Here is a 25,204-nt window from a genome sequence, read left to right on the forward strand (position 1 = left end):
ATTCTCGTCATGAATCAAAAGTAGAAAAATCCACAGCCACAACTTCAATGTCTTCACCAGCATTTTATTTAGTTAAAACAAAACACATTAGTAGAGAACAGAGGACAGACAAATCTTTTTGAAACTTGCATGGCTAAATTAAAACACCAGCCTTTTATTTAGGATGCTGCACACCATTTTAAAATGAATTTACAGTGTGTTATATTACTACAAACTTGTCTGTTGTGACATTATGGCCATCATCTCCATGGCAATGATAGGAATTCTTGTTACTTTAGCCTGTGTCCGCTTCCCTTCCACCATTCATTCGCTTTCATACTCTGAACTTTTAACATGCACACTGTAAAACACTGACACACAAATAAAACCGGTTTCAGATTTCGTCAAGTTGAGTTGCTATTTACTGATACACATAAAAATCCATTTATAAGGTTTGATTTACATTTTAGTTTTTCATTAATCCAAAATAAATTAACTTAAATGATTACAATAATACTACTTATTCAAACTTTCTGCTTGAAGTGACATTAGCGTTTTAAAAATGTGTATATAAAGAATATGCTACAATTGCATATTTTGTCACATTGCTGCTATATAGTTAGGTTACCATGGTAGCAAGTGGTATCCTGGATTGTTTGCGCAAAGGATCCGGTATCACACTGTTTGCGCTCGGAGCGAGCCTTGTTGCCTTTCGGGTAAAAACATTCCCGCCAAGAGGGCAAGCAGAGCACGCTGTGAGCCGGCGGCTTGGCCACTGGCTGTGCGGATACGGAGCATCCTGTATCCTGCATGCCTGTCAATGCTAAGCCTCAGCCATGGAAATGTCTTATTGGATTGGCAAAAGCAGTCACCCAAGGTGAAAAGAAGGGTTAAGGAATTCAATGGGACTAAGTGACTTAAATGCTACATTTATTGACTAAATCGCTTCTCAAATGGGGGGAAACATGAAATCTTAACATGGTTTCTACAGGTATCAACAAATTGAATCAAAAAACAAATGGAACTGGAACTGTGTATTTTTCTTTTCAAATTACAATCTAATTAATTGGAACATGATTTTTTTGGAACAATGAATGGAACTGGAAAAACCTATTGCTAAATTGTGTTATAATGCCTCAGCCGTTGTAATAACAGTAATGCTTTGGCACCATCTGGTGGCGTCTTGCTGCCAAGGAAGTGTTGAAATAAGTTGAGGAGCTTCATTTAGACTAAAGTAGCACTTAGGCACCATCCTGTGTCAAGTCCATAAACATAGTGCTATGTCATCATCTCCAGTGAAAAGTGGGGGCTCACTGTATAATACAAACCTGTATAATACAAACCTCTTTATTAAAATGCCACTACTCTTTGTATTTTCATGGATGGCTATAGAGTTACTGAACACAAATACATGAAAAAAAACAAAAAAACCCATCAAGATTCCATATTTTAAGTTATATTTTTTTGCAATCATTTTTAAAACGTACAGTAGTTCTTAACTCACTGGCAGTACAGTACAAAAAAACCTTTGACTCTTACAGCTGTTCAGTTCAAATGGATATTTAACGTCTATAGCCGTCATTGGCAGTGAACAAGTTAATCGGAAACTCCACAGCCAATTGTTTTTCTCTCTCAAGGTGCCAGGCGAGTCAAGTAGAACCGTAATTTCAAGGATATGTCCTAGACTCCGGCATGAGTACCATTATAAAAGAATGGCTTGTCTGTCACACAATGACCTATGACCTCTGGTGTCCACCGTTGGACTTGGGGCTTCCCGTCCGGGCCCGGTCGTACGATGACCACGCCTCTTGATGCGACCGAAGGGTCTTCATCAAAAAAGTTAAATGGTCGAAGGAAGAAGCCCACCGCGTTGCCAGGTGTTGCCGTGTTGGGGATGTCTTCTGAGTGAGGCACATGAAGGAAGCCCACGGTCACCCAGGCAACCAGATCCTACTCACAGAAGAGTAAACATGACTCTCAGATTTGTCATCAGCTCAAATAATGTATCATTTATTTGCTCAAAAGTGCAAACATAAAAATGTCAGCGTTCGTCACTATGTGAGACCTGACATGACTTCAGATAGTCCCAGCTGTCTGTGTATGTGTGTGTGTATATATATATATATATATATATATATATATATATATATATATATATATATATATATATATATATATATATATATATATACATATGAATTCAATACTGTATTTCTGGAAAAGGTGGAATCAATGTATAAGTGTAATGATAAAAAAAAAATTACCTGGTTGACAATATTTTCATTGTTGCGAATGTATTCCTCAAATGCCACAACAGGTTTCCAAGGGTCATTCTGATTATAAATACTGCTGCTGGTAGCCTCACTATCTTTATGACGAGTGACGGCCAGGGGATATCTGTGGCAGCAATAAATGAATACATAAATAATCATCCAGATGCGCAGCCCCAAATCATCGGCTCCAAATTGATTTATGGAATTACCTTGACCAACTGATGCCATTTTCTTCTTGCCAACCTCTTGGAAGCACACTATCACCATGTGAGTTCAACTGAATACGGTAGCCCTTGTGATGTCCCCATTTATTTTTTTCATTAGGATTGTAAAAATGGACATAGCGTGGGAACTTTCTGCCGTAGCGGAAGGCGGCCGAGCGCTCCGTTTTATGTTCCGTCCAGTTTAGTTTGGACTGGACGATGAAATTCTTGGGACTCCAGGGATTTGTGAAGTTGACGTATTTCAGATCCATAGTCTGAAAGCTATTCTCCCGACCTGCGTCAAAACAAAGAATTGTCAGGATATTTAGAATTAAACTTTTTTTTTTTCAGTTTCTCTTCTTTGTGTGATGTCATAACTGTAATCTGTGATGTCATAACTGTAATCTACATCCTCGAGACCCGGCCTCTTTATTTGTGTTCGCTGTCCTGTCCATTTTGACTCAGAAAAACAGCAAAGTTAATTGCATCCCACAAACACGAAACATAGTTGGAAAGGCCAGGATGTCCTCTCCTGAGTACACACGGACTTAATAGGGTAGCTCTAATGAGTCAAAAGATTCAGACCTAAAATAAATGTCCACTACAGCGGACACAAAAGAAGAGGCCAGGTCTCAAGGATGTAAATTACAGTTATAAATAAATTATGGAATATTTAGTCAAGAGGCTGAAATTGAGGATTTGGATGATTTTAGTTTTCTAAATGATACATTGATGATCACAATACAGATTAGTTGTATTTCCAATCATTTGCCATCGCACCTCTAATGTGATTAAAAGTAAAAATGAATGAAGGGTTTTTGACACAAGTCTACAGTTATCAGGGATGTCTGATACCACTTTTTTTCCGAACAGATACCAGCGTGAGTACTCATCTCTTGATTGGTCACAATATCCATACCAAGTATCACATTTTTTTGGTAAACGAATTTCCCCAAAAGAACAATGACTTATGTATTCCAGTCTAGCATTTTCTTTACAATGTCATGAAATTTATGGGAATTTTCAACTATTTGGATTTGAAATTTTTAATTTGTGAACATAAAACAGTTCCAAGATAGCGGCCGATAATGGTATCGGTTTCTATCCAGGTACTGGCCCGATATTGATACTTTGTAACAGTATTTGCCCATCGCTCATAATCATAAAGGAAACACACTCAGATTGAATATATAGTCACAAGTAGATATATCATAATGTATCCTTCTTACCAGCAATATCCAGATCCACCTTATAATTGATGAGATGCGTGTGCAGGTTCCCCAGAACATAGCTGTAGACTTTGCGGCCATACTGAAGTCCATTTGGAGTAAAGAACGTGGCATGGATATAACCAGTGGCGCTGACCTTCACTTCCATCACCCCATTTTGGTAGAAGATGAAATCCCAGATGTAATCATAGTTGTAAACAGTTGATGTCGTCCGTAACACCAGCACAGTGTTGTCTATTCCTCCGTAGAAGTTATACCCATCCTTGAATGCGTTGAAATGTCTCCTCAAAGGCAAAGCGGTGGTCATCTCAAAAATACAGAGCGCGTTTCTAAATCGCACTGGTTTGTCGGTGTCGTAATAGTGGTAAAGATCGACAAAAGTGGCAATTTCTGGACAGTCGATTCCACGAGCTAGCTCAAATGATAAGGTGCCCATACCCCAACCGGCATCGATGTATTTTGTTTGCATGCCGGCAGGAGTGTCGCCTGCATAGAAAGCAATAGCTTCTTGGAGGCCGATCTCATAGGCGATCCGTTCCCCATTAAAACGTACGTCAAAGACCTGAAGTCCGGCCGATGAAGCCACTCTGTAGGCCAACGACCATCCGGCATACTCAATAAAATTGCCATCGATATGATAGCGATGACCTTGAGGTTCTACAAGTTTCGGGCCGTGGATATTAGTGGGAGTGTTGCTTTGACCCCGAGGAACATAAGTGGAATAGAGATCATTGTCATCGTGATGGGGCAGACTGACCTTCTCCACGGCTCCCGATTCATACTTTTCCACCAATTCCTCCATGCTATCAAAAAACATACTGTTGTACCACACTTTCTCGACAGCCCACTTATCTGGTTCCAGGTTTTTGTGATTGAGCAGTATTTCGAATCCAATCGGCTGGATGTAGTATCCTTCCACGTACTTGACCAACATTATCCAGGATCTCCTCTCACCCGAAGCCAGCCCTCGCGGAGCGATGTCGATAAAAAACAAACAGCGATCAGAGCACTTTGTGAACGTGAATCCTCCCGTTGTCTCAAATAGAAGCTTGTGCGCTTTAGTTGTGATTTTGGCAATGCTCTGGTTGAGGTGATAATACTCGGTTGAAGTCATCGGCCTCGACTCAAACGGGATAGTCCTATTACCCTTAAATCTCTTGACTTCATGAAACTTTGGAGATGGTAAAGGTCCGACAATAAACTCTGTGATATTCGGCTTGGTTTGGTTGGCAAATTGGATTACTACACGGGCTTGGCGTGGAGGTTTGGCCTGACCACGGTCTAAAGCTCTCAAGGCTTCATGCTTTTTTGGCACTTGGAGCTCCATCATTAGGATGCTGTTCTTTTTGAGAGCCACATTAGAAGGATCGGTGAGTCCAAATTCTGACAGTCCGTGGAGGTAAGCCCGGATGGCCTTCATCTCGCGAGGTGTCAGGTCAGCAAACATGGGCGCGCCGTGATGAGCCCAGTCTCTTGCTCTGGAAGCATCACAGGCAGCCAAGCAGAGCAGACATAGCAGATGGAGAAGCCTCATTGCTAGGGGCAGACAAAAAAACCCCCAAAAAAAAAACAGTTGTCAAAACGTTCGTGATAGTTTTATGTCATCTGATCCAGATTTAATAAGGTTTTATTATTGTGGCAAATTAAGTATTGTCCTCATTGTCATTTATTGATATATATATGAATAGCCACAAGGCTGTCATTTTGTGGATTATTTGACTTTTTCTCCCTTTGTATAATCTAAACATTTATTTTAATTTCCTAATTAAAGAAAATTGCTAATTTTAGAATCTAAGGATCTGTCGTTACAATTATGAGTCGTTTTTTTTTTTTCCATGGGAATTTAATGTATCAAAAGTACTAATGGTAGTGGTACTTTATACACGTATTAGTGACTATTCATGAATCGAGTATTTGTGCTGGTATGAAAAAAAGTGGTCTCAGACGTCACAAGTTCTTTGCGCTGATATCGACCAATATCCAATATCACTATCGGATTGGGATACCACTACCACAAGATGGGTTGTCTTATACAAGGTTGTTCTTGGACCAAAAGAAGCAACTTAGCTCAGTTCAACATAGTTTATTTTTTGCTCTAAGGTGCCACTAGATGGCGCCAAAGCAATGTTCTTCTAGTAGACAAGGCTAGGTGAATTTTAAGCAAATAACAGGATAAGTTCCCAAGTTCATTCATGCTGAGCCACAAATATGTTTTGGTTGTTTTGTTAGTTAAAGGTCATCGGTGTATTTAGCAAATGTAACTTCTTCCTGCTAAAGTAGAGGGGAAATTTAGAGAAATTAATTTTGCGACATCAGAATTGTATCTTCTGTTATGCTGAGTTTTACTCTTTTAAAGTAAGGCGTAGGGTGGTGACAGCTGTGTTTGAGCCCTCACTCTAAGGCCAGCAGGTCAGACAGAATAGATTGGTGACTCTCTCGCTCCCCACGCCTGTTGACGAGCTTCATTCAATAAACCGCCCCATCACCCTTCCCGAAATGCCCCTCTTTACAGGATTAGGCTTGGACAAACATGTCTTTATTCTGCGACCGAGGCTCGGCTACCCCTGACCAACACCTCCCGCGTTCTACAATGTTTGACGCTGCGAGGTGTCCGTCAAAGCGCCGGCATCCAATTCTGGCGCTTCCAGCTGTGACCTTCAACTCTTACCCAATGACTGAAGGTTCAAATGCTACTGTACGTCCTTCCAGTCGAACCCCGCATTTAAAACCACCATGCTTCGCTTCCTTCAATAGCTAAAATATCATTTCATTGGAGACAGAATCTCAAAGAAAAATTGTACAAAAAAAACTAACAAAACTCAAAAAAATTGTAGATTAAATGAGGCCATCTCGAAAGCACTTTTAAGGTAAGAACTTTTGTCTCAATACAATTTCATGAGATTAAAATAAAATCTCTTATATCTACTTAAGAGATTTAAGTCCAGTGTCTCAATAAATAACAAAGTTCAGAAGTTTCAAATGTCAAGTTATTTGTTTATTTTTTTCCCCAGACTAATTTAAGCATGTTTTGCTGGATTGTGAGGGCACTGCTACTGACCCTGGTTGGACTGCAGACAGTGACGGGAAAAGGGTAAGCATATAAGCCAATGCATGCTTTACATGAGTTTAAAAATGACCAATCACCAAACTCATTACAAGATGGGGCAATATGTCTGTTTAAAATCATTTATTTATTACTGCATATACTTGTATACTGGTTATAGAGTACCAACAAAAATATTTGTATAATGCTCATCAAATAAAACTATGCCCAAAACTGATGGATTTGCATAAAATGTAAAAAAATGGGTCAATCTCAATCAAACCGATTACATTGGCGGAAAGTCTACAATACATTTTTAACTAATTTATTACATTACTTAACAATCAATGAAAAAAAGTATGCAAAATAATGTTTACTATAAATACTCAAAAATAGTAAGTATTTATTTTATACTATGCCTTGTAGCTTTTTTTGTTGTTGTTGGCCGTACTAGCAACTCTAGTTTCTCTAAGACATGCACTGGATAATGCATCACAGTAGCTCTGTTGTACTCCCATCAAGACCAACATCAAAATACACTAATGCAATATTTTGCTCCAGCCACTGGTGCGAACGCACAGTTCAGCAGAAAGTGGATCGGGTCTTGACCCCACGCCTGCAGCTGGAGGTGAGCTGTTCTGAGGTGTACCAGTATAACACCCAAGGTTGGAGACTGGATGTGGACTCGATGAGGGCTAAGCATGGAGGGGATGATGGCATCGCGCTCTACTACCAACAGAACGGGCTCAAGGCACTTTGCTCGTTGTACAAGTAAGTCACTCGGTTTGCCCTCGCTAGTAAAACAACTTTGGCAGACTAGTAGGACAATTGCATGGTTAAAGTGAGGCAAAACTGTGCACAAGTTGACAAATATGTACTACATATACTACTAGTGACATTGATTCACACTAGTTACCCTTCAGCACTTCACTACTAGCGTGCAGATTTCAACTAGCGCACTGTTTTGTTTCACAATTATTGATACAGTATATAGTTGTTTTGGCTTATTAGTATGCCAATGTACTAGTTGCAGTATGTGTAGTTGTTCTACAAGTGTGCTAGTTTTAACTCATTCAATCCCAAAGATATATTTTTACATTTTTTTCCCAAGACTCTAGACATTCATTCCCAGGCACTTCCAAATTTTTTCAAGTGCTTTGCCATACGGTTCAAAAATGGCTGGTAGTATATGATTGAAATACTGAGGAACCAATTACTGAGGGAATCAATTAATTTAGGTGTTAAGTACAAAAGTAATTACTTCAGTAATTTAGGCTACTTCAGTACTTAAGTACCCAAACACATCGATTCCTTTAGTAGTACTTCAGTAGTATGGTACTTAAGTGCTAAAGTAATTGATTGGTAAAGTAATGATTGATTACTAAAATTATTGATTTCTTTACTACGTAATCACCAACAATATCTGATTACTTTAGTAAATAATTACTTAAAGTAATCAGTGATCAAACTCATCATCGAACAAATGATTACGATATTAATAAGTAAGACCAGGACATTTTCTTTTCGAAAAACATTTTTTATGGCCACAATTGTGACCTTTTAATCAACATCCATGAAAAATTCCAATTATTCTTTTATAAAGCGCAATTGCGAGGGTTGAATGTGTCGCCTCTCACAACAGTTATTGGTTGTCTGTTTTTTTTTTCCCAGAAAAAAATCCTCATGATAATAAGATCCATCCATTTTGTGGCGAGATAGTTCCCAACCTGATCTGAAAACGCTGCCTATGCATGCCTTAGAGTCCACAATTAATTTACAAATATACTTCTGTGGTTTGGAGCAACAGCAGTCACTCACACAGCACATCTGTGTCCAGACTGAAAATGAATGATGCTTGTCATGACATTGTAAGACATAAATACCCCAACCCTCTCATTGACAACTTCAGACAAACATTAACTGAATTGCGTCGCCAGACCGCTTAAAATGATTAACTTCCTGAGCTAGTTTCCAAGGTCAATATGGACCTGATAGTTAGCTAAGATGTTGTTATCACAAGCTAATCAACATTCCAGGTTTCATATGCATTAGCTACATTGGTGCCTCACATTTTTTTAGGTTAAGGGTTCAAATTCTTGTGTGTTTTGCATGAGCTCCCTGTGCTTGTCTGGGCTACCACCCACAGTCCAAAAACATGCAAATTAAATTTGCCAACAATAAATTTACCCATAGGTGTGAGTATAAATGCAGTCAAAATCAGCTGGGATGGGCTCCATTGAGAAAGAAGTGTAGAAAATGAACGGACGCACAGAGATTCTATTCATTTTCTCTGTGATTATTTGAATGAAATCATGAATCAAACGAACAGTCATTTGAACGTACCTCTATATTCTCACGCCGATGTGCAAATTGCGCACCGCTCGTAAACTCGAAACGTCGTTTGTCAGACCTTAATTATGCTGTGCCGCATGTGCGTTAAGTCGTTTTCGCTCATGCCTGCAAGGTGCTATTATGCGTCTTCTGATAAAGTTCAATACAAACGCTCGATCAGTCCGCGCGTGAAAACATCTCGCAATACAGTCACGGATGTACTTGCCAGTGCCGTCGACTTCCCTGCGTGTGTCCAGAAATTCCGGTCAGGAAGTATTTATTTATTTGGTGAAGCGCGTATGAAGAGGCTTTTTATGATTTTGGTGAGGTGACGTCACGATGACGCGAGAAGTATTGTTTCCGCCCAGTGCTATGCGTTCAGGCGTTATGGGTGATTTCTGAATATTATACGATATATTCCATTTTCATTTGGCAAACTAAAAATTGGGCTGTGGCTCGTTCAAGTGGGTGTCGGAGACGGATTATTGCTTGGACTGAGCAATAATAGAATGTGTGTGTGTGTGTGTGTGTGTGTGTGGGGGGGGGGGGGGGGCGCAACACACATGGACGGACTTTCGAGATTTATTTATTGTTTTTGTAGTAGAATTAAAGTCTCACGTTCTCTCTGCACATTTCGTCTAAAACCATGTTCAAAAACGTGCGTTTTATTTTGTTTTTGTCTGGCATACTGACCAGATTACAAAAATCCATTACAATTAAAATACAGTATCCAATTATCAGCGAAGCAAGTCTTTTGCTGACATTTTTACATCAACGCAGTGTTCTTTAGACTCTCTACTTTAATTCCAAATTTATATTTTTATTTATGTAATACAACAAAATGAATACTATTATTTCATGAAACCCTGACTGGCCAATCCTTGCAGAAGTGTTGTAGGCACCCTGAAAACTCCCCCCAAAAATTCTGGCTATGCCAAAAATAAATCATATGATTACATTAACTAACTTTTTGTGCGCACCTCAGACTTCCAGTTATTGAAAGCCAAATGCTGAACAAGACGGTGAGAGCATGCTGTGATGGTTGGAGTGGACCACGGTGCTCAGATGGTAAGGGAACAACAAACTGAAAACATAAATTGAAACTGAAATGCAATGCCTTTGATCTTGTATGCCAACATTTAACAAAACAATCTTAGTAGGTAATCCAAGTTTAGCTTGCCCCCTTTCCCGGATTATGCACAATACCTCAAAAAGGAAGTCACATCTTAATTTTTATTCAAGCCCAAATAGTCTAAACACTGTATTCTGAAATGATATTGTGTCTGTGGAAGATGATTTATGAAGCAAAATCCGTCCATTTCAATCCATAACAGGCTGCCATTTTGCCACGTTCTGTTGACCAATGATGACATGACAGTTGCTCAGTGCTCAGATAATGACCAATCACAGCTTGGTTTGTGAATGTCAAACCACCAAACTTAGAAAACAGATGAGCCTTGAATGGTCTTTACCTGAGCCCTGAGCAGGTGTGACGCCAAAAAATTCTGAGGGATTGACTTCCTATTTAATTGAAAACTAAACTGTCTCTTAAATTTCTTTCTTTGATTAGTAAGTACTTTTGTGTTTTGACCCATCCCTTACTCACTACATCTGTTTTGTCTACTTCCTCTTAGGTGTAGGAATGCATGGCCAATGTTACTCCACCTGGAGTTGTGCCGAGTTCCCTGGAGTCCATAACACATCCCTAATGACAATGGAGCAGTGTTGCAGCAGCCAATGGGGATTAAGTTGGAGAAATGCTTCAGATCAGACCTGCTTATCCTGCACCTACACTCTACTGCCAGGTCTAAAAAATATGAACGCTAATTGACATTAATGCAATGCGTGTAGGCAACCTTTCTGTCTTTAATTCATGACTTGTTCCTTTTTTCTTACGCACCCATAGACTCACAGTTCTCCCCGCTAGTACGCGGGGGTCTTCTGGGTAGCGTCAGAGCGCCTCAAGACTCAGCCACCTGCATGTCCTGGGGTGGATCCCACTATCGCACTTTTGACAAGAAGCACTTCCACTTTCAGGGTAGCTGCACTTACCTGATGGCCTCATCCTCTGATGGGACATGGGCAGTCTACATCAGTACGGTGTGTGTCAGCGCAGGAGACTGCAGTAAGGTATGTGTTTAGGGTTAGGGTTTTTATTTAGTAAAAATGTGTCTTTGACGTCTATAGCCGTCAATGGCAGTGAATGTGTTAAGTATAATCTGTAATCGCCCCTTTCTTTTCAGGCTCTGAGGATGATGATGGGCCTTGATTTGGTTACTATACATGACAGGAATTTAACCCTCAACAACCTTCATGTTCCAAATGGGGTACCCCTCTTTCAAAATGGTACGCTGTCACTCATCCAGTTTCATGTCTTTATTTATTAAATCAAGCAGCACATTCAATAATAACCAGTAATTATATTTTTAAAAAATCCCTACATAAGGACTGACCAATTGTATGTTTTTGTGATCAAATTTGGTCATAGGAAGCATCCAGAAGCCCAGAAAAAATCTCAACATGCAAACCCATTTAAAACTTACTTCAATGATTTATGTCTCACCATTTGCAGGAGTGAGTGTCCATTGGCTCGGAGACTTTGTGTTTGTGGAGAGTGGCCTCGGAGTGAGGGTGAAGTTCGATCTGGTTAGCACCGTCTATGTGACAGTAACGTCTGAGCATCAGGCTGCTACTAGAGGGCTTTGTGGTATCTACAATAACAACCCAAATGGTGCGTTAATTCAACATTGGTATAAGTGGTGATATTCTATTCACTTGTATTTGGTTTGTTTGTGTGTGTGTGTGTATGTATTGTTTCTTTTTTACTTTCTCTTGTTGCCTTTTTCTCAGTTGTTCCTCGGTTTATTTTTTTTTTTTTATTCATGTAGTAAATACTTTTGATGTTGTAGATGATTTCACCACAGTGGGAGGTACTGTGTCCCAGTACGCTGCTAGCTTTGGCAACTCGTGGAAAGTTCCTGACCAGCAGAATGAAGTATTTCCACATATACATTGAAATAGTATTGCAGCTCCTTGTTGTTGACTTAAAGTCGTTCCCCATAATCTTTTAAGGGCTGCAGTGATGCCGCGGAGCTTGGCCACAGCTGTGACGTGGCGGGAGATGCTACCTTACGTAGGCAAGCAGAGTCCATATGCCACCGACTACTAGAAAGCCCCTTCACACAGTGCCACCCTCGAGTGAGTTTTCACCCATTATCACTGATGGTCATGTGGAAATATGCCTATTAATCCGTGGTGGACATTCAGACTCATTTGAGGTAGCTTACTAAGTCCGAGTGTGCCCATTTAAGGACACACAATTGTAGACCATTCCAATAATATCGCTTGTGTTTTGGTGGGATGCAATTATCTCAGCTTTCTTGCTGAAAAAAAAAAAAAACCATACAAAACAGTAGCCACAATTTAATAGACGGGATCTGAAGAGGATAAGCAAATATGCCATACAAACACTTTTGCACATCGTCTGTATGTATTTAAATTTCTGTGTATTCAGTCTCGTGTTGGAAGTTCACAGTGTGATGTGATTGCAACGTTTGCAGCACAGTGTTAGTTTGTCTTGTGTTTTTCAGTTGGACCCAGCAGCGTACCTAGATACATGCCTGTATCTTTTCTGTAGCTTGCCACCCAAGGAGAGGGAAGCAGCAGTATGCGAAACACTGGCGAGTTATGCTCGCGAGTGTGCCCAGCAACATGTCATCATAATTTGGAGGGGAGGCAGCTCATGTGGTAAATACATCTGTGCACAGTAACTATTCGGCAAATTTTGCTACTCCAAGAATTGTACTTGAGTGTCAAATCTATGGCTGGGGGCCAACTATGGCCTGCTCAAAATTTTATGTGTTTTTTGCTAAATAGGCTAATTCTTCTCATATTGACAGTCTTTCACAAAACTGTATTTTTATTTAAATTCCAAAAATGACCAAGCATTTTTTAAACCCCACATAAACACCAGATTCAGAAATCTATTATATGTATTATCAACTCATTCAATATCATTGATGACTATAGATATCAAAGATTCATTTTTACTGGACTCTACTGACAACTATAAAATTCAAAGATCAATTTTAATTGGCCAGTGGATGCGTTTCTAATATAATAACATACGTTATATTGAAAGATGACTATCTGGGAGGGTGGCTTGGTGGCGGAGTGATTTGCACGTCTGCCTTGCAATTCAGAGTCCCGAGTTCAAATCAATCTTGCTCCTGCCTGAGTGGAGTTTGCATGTTATCCCCGTGCCTGTGTGGTTTCTCTCCGGGGACTTAGGCTTCCTCCCACACTCCAAAAACATGCACGGCAGGTGTATTGGACACTCTGGATCTTCCTTAGCTAGAATTTGGTGCATGACTGGTTGTTTGTACCTTGCGATTGGCTGGCAACCAGTTCAGGCTGTCACCCGCCTACTGCCCATAGACAGCTGGGGTAGGCGCTAGCAAGCCAGTGACCCTAGGGAGGATAAGTGGCTCTGGAAAACGGATGGATGGATGGACAATCTAGATAGGCATGAGCCAGCCAGTGACCCTAGTGAGGGTAAATGGCTAAAGAAAATGGATGGATGGATGGATATGCATATCTGTTTTCATAATTGTCACGGCTCACTGAGCGCAACCATAACCTAAATGTGCCTTGTGACAAAAATAAGTTTGACACAATTTTACACATCACAGAAACTCAAAAGAAAAGATATGAAATATCTTTGGGCGGAAAAACTAACCATATTGTTTCGAATGATTTAGCCCTATTATAACCTTGGTATCACATTTTGCTGCTATAAGTAATGCATAATGTGTTTCTTCAAACATTTTTACCACCTTGACTTGGGAAGATCAGGAAGCAAATAAATCACAACGCAATTGGCTCTTTCATATAAATACATAGCTGAAATACATTTGCGTGTTAAGATGTTAATATAATGGCAGACACGACTGACTTTTATACCAGCATGGGATAGATTTCTGCTTGATGTTCTAAGGTGTGAATGGCTTTTTGTCTGCATGCTCTTTGATTGATCGAAGACTAAACCGGCAGCAGTACAAAATGGATACATATGCAAATGAGCTTCAGCAATGAATTTTGTTCTCATTGACACTGCCGTTCTTTCCCTACCCTATGCATCTCCCCAGCTCGTGTCTGTCCTCGAGGGCAAGTCTTTTCAGACTGCGTGTCCTCATGTCCTCCCAGCTGTGCATCCCCCCAACCGCCAGGGCCTGCTGCGTCAGTGGGTCAATGCCGGGAGGAGTGTGTTGGGGGGTGCGAGTGTCTTCCAGGACTCTATCTTCACCAGGGACAATGTCTGAAAAGAGATGATTGCCCTTGTTTTCATCGCAGACATACGTACCAGTCAGGAGACAAGATACAGCAAAGATGTAACACCTGGTGAGGTGGAAGTGTGTTTTTGCTTTTTTGTCACTATTTACAGTCTATTAAAATAATCCATGTCTCTAATGCAGTGTTTGCAGAGAAGGCCAGTGGAAATGTTCAGGGGAGAAATGCGCTGCTCAGTGCAGCTTGATGGGGGCGCTCCATGTCACCACCTTTGACAAAAAAAGATACTCGTTACAAGGAGGAGACTGCCCTTTTATTACTGTAGAGGTAAGACCTCAAAACAACAACCAAATAGCATATAAATCACATCAATGACTTTTTTTTTCATTCAGTGCACGCATTGCTTTGAAAGCGTGGAGCATCCTAAAATATACTGTACCTGGAATCCATTTGCTTTAATACACATGGTTTTGGATCGGCGTTGACCTACCGTGACCTTCCATTTGTTGTTTATGAATTCTGAGTAATGGTCAATATTTGCACTTCATCGTGTTAGTATCGTGTTAGCCCCAGTAAATGAAACTTGTATGTTTATTTAACAGTTCTCGTAAAACTTAAAGTAAACATTTCGTTCCTCCGCCTATTGCCTGAAGACGGCTGGGATAGGAGCCAGCAAGCCTGTGACCCTAGAGAGGATAAGTGGTTAAAGAAAATTGATATGCGGATGGATGGGTGCAGTATGATACTGTCCACATCGCTTCAGTCCTCCAATGTGTTTACAGGACTATGTTGACCGGAAGCTTGTCGTGACTGTGCGCTCTGGTGAGTGCTCAGCAGGCGGAGGAGTTGGCACGACAAGCTTCGGTTGTCTCATAGAAATGACAGTCACAGCACTTCGCACCACAGTCACCATCACAGACACTGGTGAGTTTATTAAGGAAATGCCTACAGGATAAAAAAATTTGAATTTTTGAATACCTAATATTTATATTTTAATTGTAATGTATTAGCACAGTGGAACAATGTTTTGCAAAAAAACACAATTTAGCAACACTTTGCTTCATGTTCCAATTAATTTGTTCTTAATTTGAAATAAAAATATAAAGAACTGTTCATGTTGTGGCATTAAGAGGTGTTTTATTCATTTGCTTATATGTGCAGAATCTCTGTTAAAAAATGCCACTAAAGGGCCTTCACATACCTACAAGGATACTCGTGCCCCCATTTGAGAACTGCTGTGATTCTTGTTTATTGTCTCTTCACAATAAATCAAATTGATTGATACAGCGAGCATACGGTTCTTTAGATGTTAGTTCACCTAAATTCACCTAAAAAGCTAGATTTTGTTTTTGTTTAATTGAAACAAATGAAATTAGAATTTCCTAAGAATTTCATTGATTATTCTAGGTACAGTGATATTGAATGGCCAGAGGGAACCGTTGCCTGTGGTGACTGGGGACCTGGTAGTGCGGAAGGCGTCGTCAGCCTTTCTCCTAATCCAAACTTTTGGAGCTCAGCTTCTGTGGCACCTCGATGGACCGCTCATCATCATTACCTTACAGCCTCATTTCACCAACAAGGTAGATTTCACATGCCAATTTCCGTGTCTTTAAAGGGATCGAGTCAACATTGTAGGACATACATGTATAATTTTGTGTAAATGTTATCGTTCAGGTGCGTGGCCTTTGTGGAACACTGACCTGGAACCAGCATGATGATTTCATGACCCCAGAGGGAGATGTGGAGAGCAGCGTTTCATCCTTTGCTGGCAAATTCACCACAGAACATTGCAATCTCCCCAGAGGAAGCCTTCCAGACCCGTGTACTACTTACGCCCAGAAGACACACGATGCTGACACTGCATGCGCCATCATACACAGCACCGTATTCCAGGTTGGTTTGCAATGTAATATGGACCATCCCAGAATTGGAGTACTATTGAGATACCTTTTTTTTAACTGACCTTTTTTATGCAAGCTATCCTTAAAATCGATACATCCAGCTCAACTGTGACTTGTATACTAGCTATTTTATTAAAATCTTGCTATGTTTGACACAAGGCTGTTACAGGACTTGGAAAACATATCCTTCTGAGACCCGACCTATTTCTTTGTGTCCGCTTTAGTGGACATTAGTTTTTAGCCTATATCTTTTGACTCATTGGAGAGAGGATATCCTGGCTTTTCTATTAGTCTCTCATGTGTTTAGTTGATAAACATTTAACTTTGCTGTCTTGCAGAGAAAAAATGGACACAACAGTGAACACAAATGAAAAGGCTGGATCTCAGGAGGATATTTAGTAAATATTATTGAATAACTCCTTTATAGTCAAATTAATGCGCCGGATAGCTGCTATGCTAACTGTTCGAGAATAATTTTAGCTATTCAATTATAAATAAATAAAGATTGAAAGATACCATGCACATTTAGAGCAACAACTTCGGAGCAGTATTAGTAATATTAAATAGGCCTGTGATGAACTTTTTTTTTTTTAAGCTCGCAAATTGGTAACACTCGGGGGAAAACTACTGATTTAAAATGTATTTATTCTAAATGTATTTCCTCCTGAGTCCTATCCTATTCATTTGTGTCCACTGTTGTGTCCTTTTTGTCTCAGCAGTTAATTGCATCTCACCCAAACACAAAGCATCACTGAAAAGGCTATTGGTGTCCACTGTCCTGTATTGAGCACACTGAGACTTAGTAGGGTAGCTCCAAAGAGTCAAATGATATAGACAAAAAACTATAGTGGACAAAAATGAATAGACTGCGTTTCATAATGTATGTCATTAGATATGTAAAATATTTCAGAATCATTTTTGGCACAGCTACAGTTCAATTTGGTATCAGGACAACTGCTTTCTGCTTGGATTATTTAACATTTCATGAAGGGGACAGAACATGTCCTCTAATTCTGGAATGTCATGTTCGCCTGCTGCTTTGTACTGTAGATCACAGAAAGCTCCATTCACTTTCATTTCACTCCTTTAGGCTTGCCACGATGTAGTTGAGAGGGAGCCCTATTTTCGGCTGTGTCAATCAGAGGTGTGCAGCTGTGCGCCCCAGAAGGCCTGTCATTGTACAGTGCTCACTGCCTATGCCAGACACTGTGCTCAGGAAGGCATAACTGTCCACTGGCGTAACCAAACCTTCTGCTGTAAGTATGAAAGAGCAATAAATACAATTGCAGCTAGAAATGAAAGTCTATCCTTCTGAAAGCCAGCCTAATCTTTTGTGTCTATTGTAGTAGACATTTGATTTTGAGCTATACCTTTAGACTTAGTTGCGCTACCCAACTAAGTCCAAGTGAGCTCCCCAGAGAACACCCTGGCCTTTTCAATGATGTCTCATGTGTTTGGGTGGGATGCAATTCACTTTGCTGTCTTGCCAAGACAAAATGGACACATCAGTGGATACACATTGGGTCTCAGGAGGATATGATGTTTCTATTGCTATATTAAACTGTTTTTTTTTTTGTTTTGCAACACTTGAGCTTATTGTTTTTATAACTCTTGTCATTGCCAATGATTAACACATTTATCTCAACGGCATATTTCCCTCTGTCTCTCTCCCCAGCGGTCCAGTGTTCCGGAGGTCAGGTGCATCACGAGTGCGGTCGAGCGTGCGGTCGCAAGTGTTCAGACCTGCAGCATGGCTGGAGCTGTGATGATGATGGTAGCGGTGGTGGTGATGCGCTATGCGTTTCGGGTTGCCAATGTCCTGCAGGACTAGTGCAGGACTACCAAGGCCAGTGTGTCCCCACTATTATGTGCCCTTGTGTGCAAGGAGACAAGACATATCTACCTGGGGATATTGTTCAGAACAGCTGTAACACCTGGTATGTCAAAAGCAAAGATGACATTTATTTTGTTAGCTGTAGTATTGCTGAACGGAGGCCAAACAAGAATGTGAAATTTTCCTCGCCTTAAAAGAGGTTATGGATAACTCCAGGCTCCACAGATGGCAGTAAAGCTCACCCTTGTTGTTCCTCAATTCCTTTCAACCCACAGTAATTCATTGCTTGTATTGATTTTGCGAATGCAAGTTAAACATGATGAGGCGATTATGCTAACAAGCTAACAATATGTAATACAATAATGTCCTACTTCTCGATGGTTCAGATCTTTTACTGCACGTCGTAAAAAGCGCTCTTATCTTATTTCAGCTGCGATAAATAAGAAATAAGTAAGCCACTGTTTATGCCACTCGAAGGACACAGTTAAGTCACTTTAGGATGGGTTAAAAGTAAAAATAATAGACCTACGTTGGGACTTACTAATAGTCTTGAATATTTGAAATATTTGATCTCAGCTTTGATCTTGAATAAGTAGCGACACATTTACAAAAGGCCAAGTAAAATTAAAACAAAAATGATGATTCAAAATCTCATCTTTTTCAAGATAGGGAAAATATATTACTGGGTTATATTATAAAGAGTTAGATTCAGTACTAATTTAAAATCTGAAAAGTCATAAAGGGAAAATCAACCTAAACATTTTCTCTAGACTAATAAATTCTATGAATCCCCGCCAGCATTAAAATACAGTTTGGATTACTATTATATTTGTGGAATATGAATTAAGCTTTTATCCATCTCAGGGAGTGGCCATTTTTCCTCTTGCTCTTGACTGCTAATGGCTCAGGGAATGACCAATCACAGATCAGCTTTTTTCTGATTTTGGTCATGTGACATTTGCAAGCTGAGCTGCTAATGGTAGTTAACAAGTGACAAAATGGCCGCCCCTTGTGATGGATGTAAATGAGTGGATTTAGCTGCTTAATTCATACACCTCAAACACAATATTATTCAGAATACTGATTTTACAGAAATGGGCTTAGAGCATGCTATTGTAAAATATTTTTTGGCGGGGTTTACCTGACTTCTCCTTTAAATCAAGGATTTTAATATGCAGTACTAGAATAACTATTCAATGTTGACATTTGTACTTTGACATTTGTTGTAACTCCATAATACTTCAAAAGGATCAACAGTCTGTATTATTTATGTAACTTTTACTGTATTTATGTCGGTGAACAGCAACTGAGAAAAGATAATCATTTGCAAAGTCTACATGACAGCATACAGCTGAGAATAAAAGTAAATGCCAATACAAAGAAGGCAAACAATCCAGTTTGAAAGTGACTGTTATAAAACACTGTTTTTATACTCTTGTTAAAGCACAGAGGGAAAAAAGGAAGAAAACAAACTCCATTTCGATTTTTTCTTACAGTCCTAATCAAAAAATAGGCACAGTACTAATGAAATAGATTAAAGCTTTTTTTGAAGAATGAACTGAGCCCTTCTCAGAATGAATAAAATCTGCAACCTTCTCGAATGCATATGAGCAGACAGTCTTCAAGACGTGTCTTGTGGTTCAAGGGCTCTGATGAAATCACTCTATGTTCCTGCTTCTGTTGACAGGATAGGTTGATTTCATTGCTTCTCTTTGCCACAATAACGGCTGCAGTGATCACTCATGGCAATCTCAGTACTGTGATAATTACAATGTTGTCTTCAAGAAACTCCAAACATCACACTATACATTGCTTCTGACCCCTCACCTCTCCGTTTACAGTGTATGTGAGGAGGGGCGGTTTAACTGCACGCAGGGCCCTTGTGAGGAGGTCAACAAGTGTCCGGGCTCTCTGATCTACGCTCCACGTTCTTGCCTCCTCACATGCTCCAGTTTGGATCCTCCAAGTCAGCAGCAGGGTTCTGGCCTCATGAGCTGCAGAGAACCCCTATCTGGCTGTGTGTGCCCCCATGGAACTGTACTGCTTGTAAGTGAAAACCATTTAGTACTTGAGTTTAGGACAAATTTCATATATTTCCATAGTTATGAGCTACATATTGCTTTTTTTCCCCCCAGATTTTCATTAACTAATTTACTGCCATTGATCGTTATAGACATCAAAGATCCATTTTAATTGGACTGGTAGTGAAACATGGTATTCTGACTATATTGTGTTTATCGATTACGAATTCAACATCAAAGTCCATCACTTTTTTCTATTCATCTCAAAGAGTGTTTTTTTTTTTTTTTTTTTTACCACTAGCTGCCGACTGAAAATGACGTCACCGTTTTTAAGGGCTGAAGTAATGACAAATCATGGCTCAGCTTGCGAAAGTCACATAACTAAACTCAGAAAACGGGGAGGGACATGATTGGTTGTTGCCTGAACCCCAAGCAACTGTGATGTCATTTTCAGTAGATAAGGGTGGCAAAATGGCTGTGCTTAATTAAAATGGGTGGATTTTGTTGACAAACAAACAATTTGACTCGTAATTTTATGTTAGGACACTTAGAGCATTTATTAATCCTTTATTTCGTAATACATAAATAAGGGAAAAAATACTTATTTCGGATGTTTTTTTTTTTTTTTTTGCTCACACACATTCTACTGAAACTCTTACATTACACAAAACTCTTATTTCAGCTAAAGATAATGTCACAAAAAGACATGCCCAAATGGGAGGAATGCTCTCGCACTTGCTCCTGAAGCAGTCTCACATAAAGTGTTTTGACACAATACTCTCACACATACACGCATCTGACTGAAATGTGCTCATGCAATAACTTAAATGCTCTCAAACATCATACTGAAATATATTAACTTGAACCACTCTCATAGACTAAAAAGCAATCTTGTACAATACACTAAAATGCTCATATAATATACTAAAATATATCTTTCATTAGTTTAAAAGTGGTTCAGTAATGTGTGAGTGTGTTTTAGGTACAGTATATGTGTGAAAGAGTTTCTGTATTGTGTCATAGTGTTTCTGTGATATGTCGAAAAGCATTTTGATTGTGTGTGCACATGTAAGAGATAATCCTGGGGTTTATCCCTCATAGTTTGCTTGTTGACCTTCACATTGTTTGACAATACATGTTTACTTTTTGAACAACCTTAACTGTATGCTTCTTCTGTGACCTTATTGAGCTCTATATGGAGTTTTGATTTTAACATGAATATTGTTTTCCCGCAGGGTGATCAGTGTGTCCTGCCTGGCGAGTGCCCATGTCGCCATAATGGCCGCCTGTATTACAGCAACGACACCATCACGAAAGATTGCAACACATGGTACTCTCATTGAACAAAGCAATTGGAAAAACGTATGTGTTTGTCATCCAGTGTTGGGCACTACCAACACTGATCTCACCCACCACTTGATTTACAGTGTATGCAAGGAACGCCATTGGCATTGCAGTCAGTCGGCCTGCGCCGGCATGTGCGTGGCTACCGGTGACCCTCATTATGTGACATTTGATGGTCGCTACTTCTCATTTCTGGGCGACTGCCAGTACGTGCTAGCGAGGGAGAACAGCGGTTTGTTCACTGTCACGGCGGAGAACGTGCCATGCGGAAGCACTGGGGTTACCTGTACGAAGTCTGTTTCTCTAAGCTTAGGGAACACCATCATACATCTATTGAGAGGTAAAAAAAGTCTTTGTTATTTTGTAAATTGTGAGACAGTACGAGGCTGGCCTCGTTTTCAGCTATCTCTTCGTGCTTTGTTAATGTTTCTAAGTAAAACCTGTGCCTGAGTTAGGCCACGTTAATGTGCTATTTTGAACATAGAGAATATAATGTTTAAGCAGCTCAGTGGCCCAGCAGGAATTCACCAGATAGGTCAGATTACTCACTTTGGCCTAGCCTGTACTGTGTTGTGGCAGTTTAACTCATTCAATCCCCAAAACATATTCTTACATCTTAGTCCAGGTATTTAATCCTAGGTAATGATTTCATTTTAAGTTTTTTTTTAGGTGTTTTAGGTGTTTTTAAGTGTTGAATGTAAAAATAACACACAGTGCATGCCATTCTCTGACCTCCTTTATCCAAACATTTGAAAATTAAATATTCCTGGTATTGACTGTCTAGATTCTTGAAAAATACTTACAAATATGTGTCTGGGATTGAATGTGTTTATTTTGAAAGATCATACATACTAGTATACTAAAGAAACTAAAGCCAAATGGTTTGTTGACAATTGATAATTGATAATAAGCTTCCAAATTGACCTGTTATATATTCAGTGAGCATGTAAAATGTATATGTAAGAATTCCAAATTTTATATCATTTAGGTAAAGCAGTGACAGTTAATGGGATGCCAGTTACTCTACCCAAGACCTACAGTGGGAGTGGTCTGACTTTGGAACAAGTGGGTGTCTTTGTGTCACTTTCCTCCAGACTTGGGGTCACTCTACTTTGGGATGGAGGTAGGTTTTACGCAAAGTATGGCACCCCATGTGTTCATAATACTGAAGTAAAACAGATCCACGTCATGCTACCGATCGTTAATTAAATAAATTGTGCTTGCAGGTATGCGCGTGTATGTGCGTCTGGCCGCGCACTTGAGGGGAAATGTCGGAGGACTTTGCGGTAACTTTGATGGAGACACGGAGAATGACTTCACCACACGACAAGGCATCGTGGAGTCCACCGCTGAGCTATTTGGGAATTCTTGGAAAGTCAGCCCGTCCTGCCCGGATGTTGCAGATCAAGACTTACGAGACCCATGCACAGTGAGTTCACACATGCACTCAGAGAACGTGTGTGCTTTAGGTGAGTGGTTCTCCATCTTTTTTCAAATATTTTTTCAGCCCTGTTGTTTCATGTTCCAATTCATTTGCACTTAATTCGAAAAATAAAATCTACAGTCCCTCTCATGGCATTAAATCAGATTCACGTATACCTTTAGAAACCCTGTTAAAATCTATTAGAGAACCTCTTCTCTAGGTCACACATTACCCAGAACGGGAAACAATAATGAATGGAGCAATCGTGTAAACAGTTGATCTGACATTGTAACACAATTTGTGCAAAGGTTAACTCACATAGAGTCCCGTGGGCTCGGAAAAAATGTGGCATCTTGACTCAGGAGCTGTTTTCCCCCTGCCACCTTGAGGTCCCCTTTCAGCAGTATTATGACTGGTGTGTCTTTGATGCTTGTGGGTGAGTAACAACATTAATTTACATAGAAACACAAAAAATGGTTTTGCTTTCATGTAGAAGCTAAATTAAGTTCAAAATGTTAATTTGACTATAGACCTTGAAATAGATATGAACTTATAACTCTTTAGTCATGTATTATACTTGCTCTTTAATGCGTTTATGTTGGGATTTAATCTTTTTAGTTTAGCTTGTTCTTTTGCCTCTGTAACTCACAAGACTAAGTAATTTTGCCGGCACAAACGGTTAAGCTTTGCTAAAGGTCTGTGCTCTCATTTTCTTCTCTCACTTTCAGCTGTGACTCTGGTGGGGATTGCGAGTGCTTGTGCACTGCCATCGCCACTTATGCAGAAGAGTGTAACCGCCGGGGAATCTATATTCGCTGGCGGTCCCAGGAGCTCTGTCGTATGTACACGAAAAAATGAAATGAGTCTATGTTCCAGGAGACTGTTACTAAATCTCTCCCTTTGGCCTTCTTTTGGTCAAAGCCCTGCAGTGTGAGAATGGACTTGTTTATGACCCATGTGGTCCAGCTTGCTCCCCATCATGTCCCAATTTGCAGCAGAGTCTAAACTCCCAGTGTGACGTCCTTTCCTGTGTGGAGGGCTGCTTCTGCCCTGCTGGTACTGTTCGATATGGTAAGATCGATCTGTGAGGAGACCACTGTGCTTATAACGGTCGACTGACAGCTTGAATTTTACAGTGAAAAAACAAAATAAGCTTTTTGTGAGCATTGTATGTACAATAAATACTAAAGATTTGACAGGGGGACATTTATGATATGTTTCGTTTATATTTTGCTCCAGGTGACAGCTGTGCAGTTCCTACTCATTGTCCATGTGAGTGGGAGGGGTCCATGTTTCCTCCTGGAAGTACAATCATTCAACATTGCCGTAACTGGTTGGTCCCTGAAAACACATACAGCAAATACGCATACAAATTGTGTTTAGAGTTTTTTTTTTATTTTTTAATTATACTTACTACCCTTCTTCTGCCTATATTTATCCAGTACTTGCGAGGATGGTGTGTGGCATTGTGATGGGGTATCTTGCCCCGCTCCTGCGCCAACCTGTCTGGAATCTGAGTTTTCTTGCGCAAGTGGTCGCTGCATCCCCTCTCAGTGGTTATGTGACAATGAAGATGACTGTGGTGATGGCTCTGATGAGATTTGTCCATATACATGCTCACCGGAGCATTTCCGTTGTACCAGCACGCCAAGGTATGCCTTCACTTATTTTATTTGAACACAGTAATGATTTTTAAAGGTTGTTTTTTTTTTTAATATAAGCAAACACTGTCCGAAACAATTATTCAAATGAAACTCCTCTACACACTTCAACAAAGTTTCTTGACACACCAAAATAATACATTTAGCACAGAACAAGAAATAAGTGAGTTTTCAATGAACAAGAGAGATAAGTTCCCAAAAATCAGCAAATTTAATATTGCGAATCTCCAGGCAATCTTATATATAAATTCCATTGTGTATGTGATTTCCTGCCAACCTTTCCCTTTGTAATGTGATAAGGAGACATTTTAACCTCAATTAATTTCCTTGTTAGATATCACTAACATCCATGCCCTATTCACAGTCTTATATCAGCAAATATAAAAGGAGTATTACAATCCCGGTATCTTTGAGATCCGAGGCAGCAAGATTATCAGCTTGAGTATTACTAGGTCAGAGAGGTTGTAGATGGCACACAATCGAAATTTTATCCCAGCTCTACTCTTGTTTGTTTATTTACACTTCAAAACGACCATTGCTATGTACAAAGTGTGGTTAATGGAGTAATAATTAGTCATACAATAACAAAGACAGTATGAATAATAAATTAATAATATAAAGAAAACACTCCGCAAAACACTAACGCATTGCTAGGTTTCATACGAAGTTCATC

At 39.8% G+C, this 25,204-nt stretch overlaps 2 protein-coding genes across 3 annotated transcripts in view; one reads left to right on the forward strand and one right to left on the reverse strand.

Moving 5' to 3' along the window:
- sspo (SCO-spondin) overlaps positions 1–25,204 on the forward strand; it is a 71,428-nt gene that overhangs the window by 3,775 nt on the left and 42,449 nt on the right. Inside the window, exons 2-28 of the mRNA XM_088402256.1 lie at positions 6,696–6,775; positions 7,289–7,498; positions 10,044–10,126; positions 10,693–10,863; positions 10,965–11,188; positions 11,302–11,404; positions 11,631–11,789; positions 11,968–12,053; positions 12,131–12,256; positions 12,649–12,805; positions 14,206–14,458; positions 14,533–14,674; positions 15,130–15,271; positions 15,755–15,927; positions 16,022–16,240; positions 17,339–17,504; positions 17,924–18,185; positions 19,924–20,128; positions 21,339–21,433; positions 21,531–21,787; positions 22,436–22,570; positions 22,674–22,876; positions 23,179–23,306; positions 23,599–23,708; positions 23,792–23,941; positions 24,110–24,203; positions 24,313–24,522. Coding sequence (XP_088258382.1) covers positions 6,696–6,775; positions 7,289–7,498; positions 10,044–10,126; positions 10,693–10,863; positions 10,965–11,188; positions 11,302–11,404; positions 11,631–11,789; positions 11,968–12,053; positions 12,131–12,256; positions 12,649–12,805; positions 14,206–14,458; positions 14,533–14,674; positions 15,130–15,271; positions 15,755–15,927; positions 16,022–16,240; positions 17,339–17,504; positions 17,924–18,185; positions 19,924–20,128; positions 21,339–21,433; positions 21,531–21,787; positions 22,436–22,570; positions 22,674–22,876; positions 23,179–23,306; positions 23,599–23,708; positions 23,792–23,941; positions 24,110–24,203; positions 24,313–24,522 — 4,343 coding nt within the window. The remainder of the gene's footprint in view (positions 1–6,695; positions 6,776–7,288; positions 7,499–10,043; positions 10,127–10,692; positions 10,864–10,964; positions 11,189–11,301; positions 11,405–11,630; positions 11,790–11,967; positions 12,054–12,130; positions 12,257–12,648; positions 12,806–14,205; positions 14,459–14,532; positions 14,675–15,129; positions 15,272–15,754; positions 15,928–16,021; positions 16,241–17,338; positions 17,505–17,923; positions 18,186–19,923; positions 20,129–21,338; positions 21,434–21,530; positions 21,788–22,435; positions 22,571–22,673; positions 22,877–23,178; positions 23,307–23,598; positions 23,709–23,791; positions 23,942–24,109; positions 24,204–24,312; positions 24,523–25,204) is intronic.
- Positions 49–9,377, reverse strand: aoc1 (amine oxidase copper containing 1). Of its 2 annotated transcripts, none has more exons than XM_088402265.1 (5): positions 9,285–9,377; positions 3,685–5,220; positions 2,462–2,750; positions 2,244–2,376; positions 49–1,929 (listed from the first exon to the last, which is right to left on the reverse strand). In XM_088402265.1, exons 2-5 carry the CDS (start codon positions 5,216–5,218, stop codon positions 1,660–1,662), a joined length of 2,226 nt encoding a protein of 741 aa, XP_088258391.1. In that variant the 5' UTR covers positions 5,219–5,220; positions 9,285–9,377; the 3' UTR covers positions 49–1,659. The 2 variants fall into 2 exon arrangements, with proteins under 2 accessions (XP_088258391.1, XP_088258392.1); XM_088402266.1 differs by lacking the exon at positions 9,285–9,377 and adding an exon at positions 9,071–9,258.

The sequence above is a fragment of the Hippichthys cyanospilos genome, chromosome 19 (genome assembly GCF_059441005.1).
Source record: "Hippichthys cyanospilos isolate Australia breed blue-spotted pipefish chromosome 19, RoL_Hcya_1.0, whole genome shotgun sequence".
Classification (NCBI taxonomy): domain Eukaryota; kingdom Metazoa; phylum Chordata; class Actinopteri; order Syngnathiformes; family Syngnathidae; genus Hippichthys; species Hippichthys cyanospilos.

What these genes read in the sequence shown, in the direction of transcription:
- aoc1 (XM_088402265.1), bottom strand. Translation starts at nt 5,218, where the DNA reads ATGAGGCTTCTCCATCTGCTATGTCTGCTCTGCTTGGCTGCCTGTGAT. An exon ending in GGTGGATCTGGATATTGCTG is followed by an intron (nt 2,751 to 3,684) that starts GTAAGAAGGATA and finishes GTTTTGACGCAG; the next exon opens with GTCGGGAGAATAGCTTTCAG. An exon ending in AATGGCATCAGTTGGTCAAG is followed by an intron (nt 2,377 to 2,461) that starts GTAATTCCATAA and finishes TTGCTGCCACAG; the next exon opens with ATATCCCCTGGCCGTCACTC.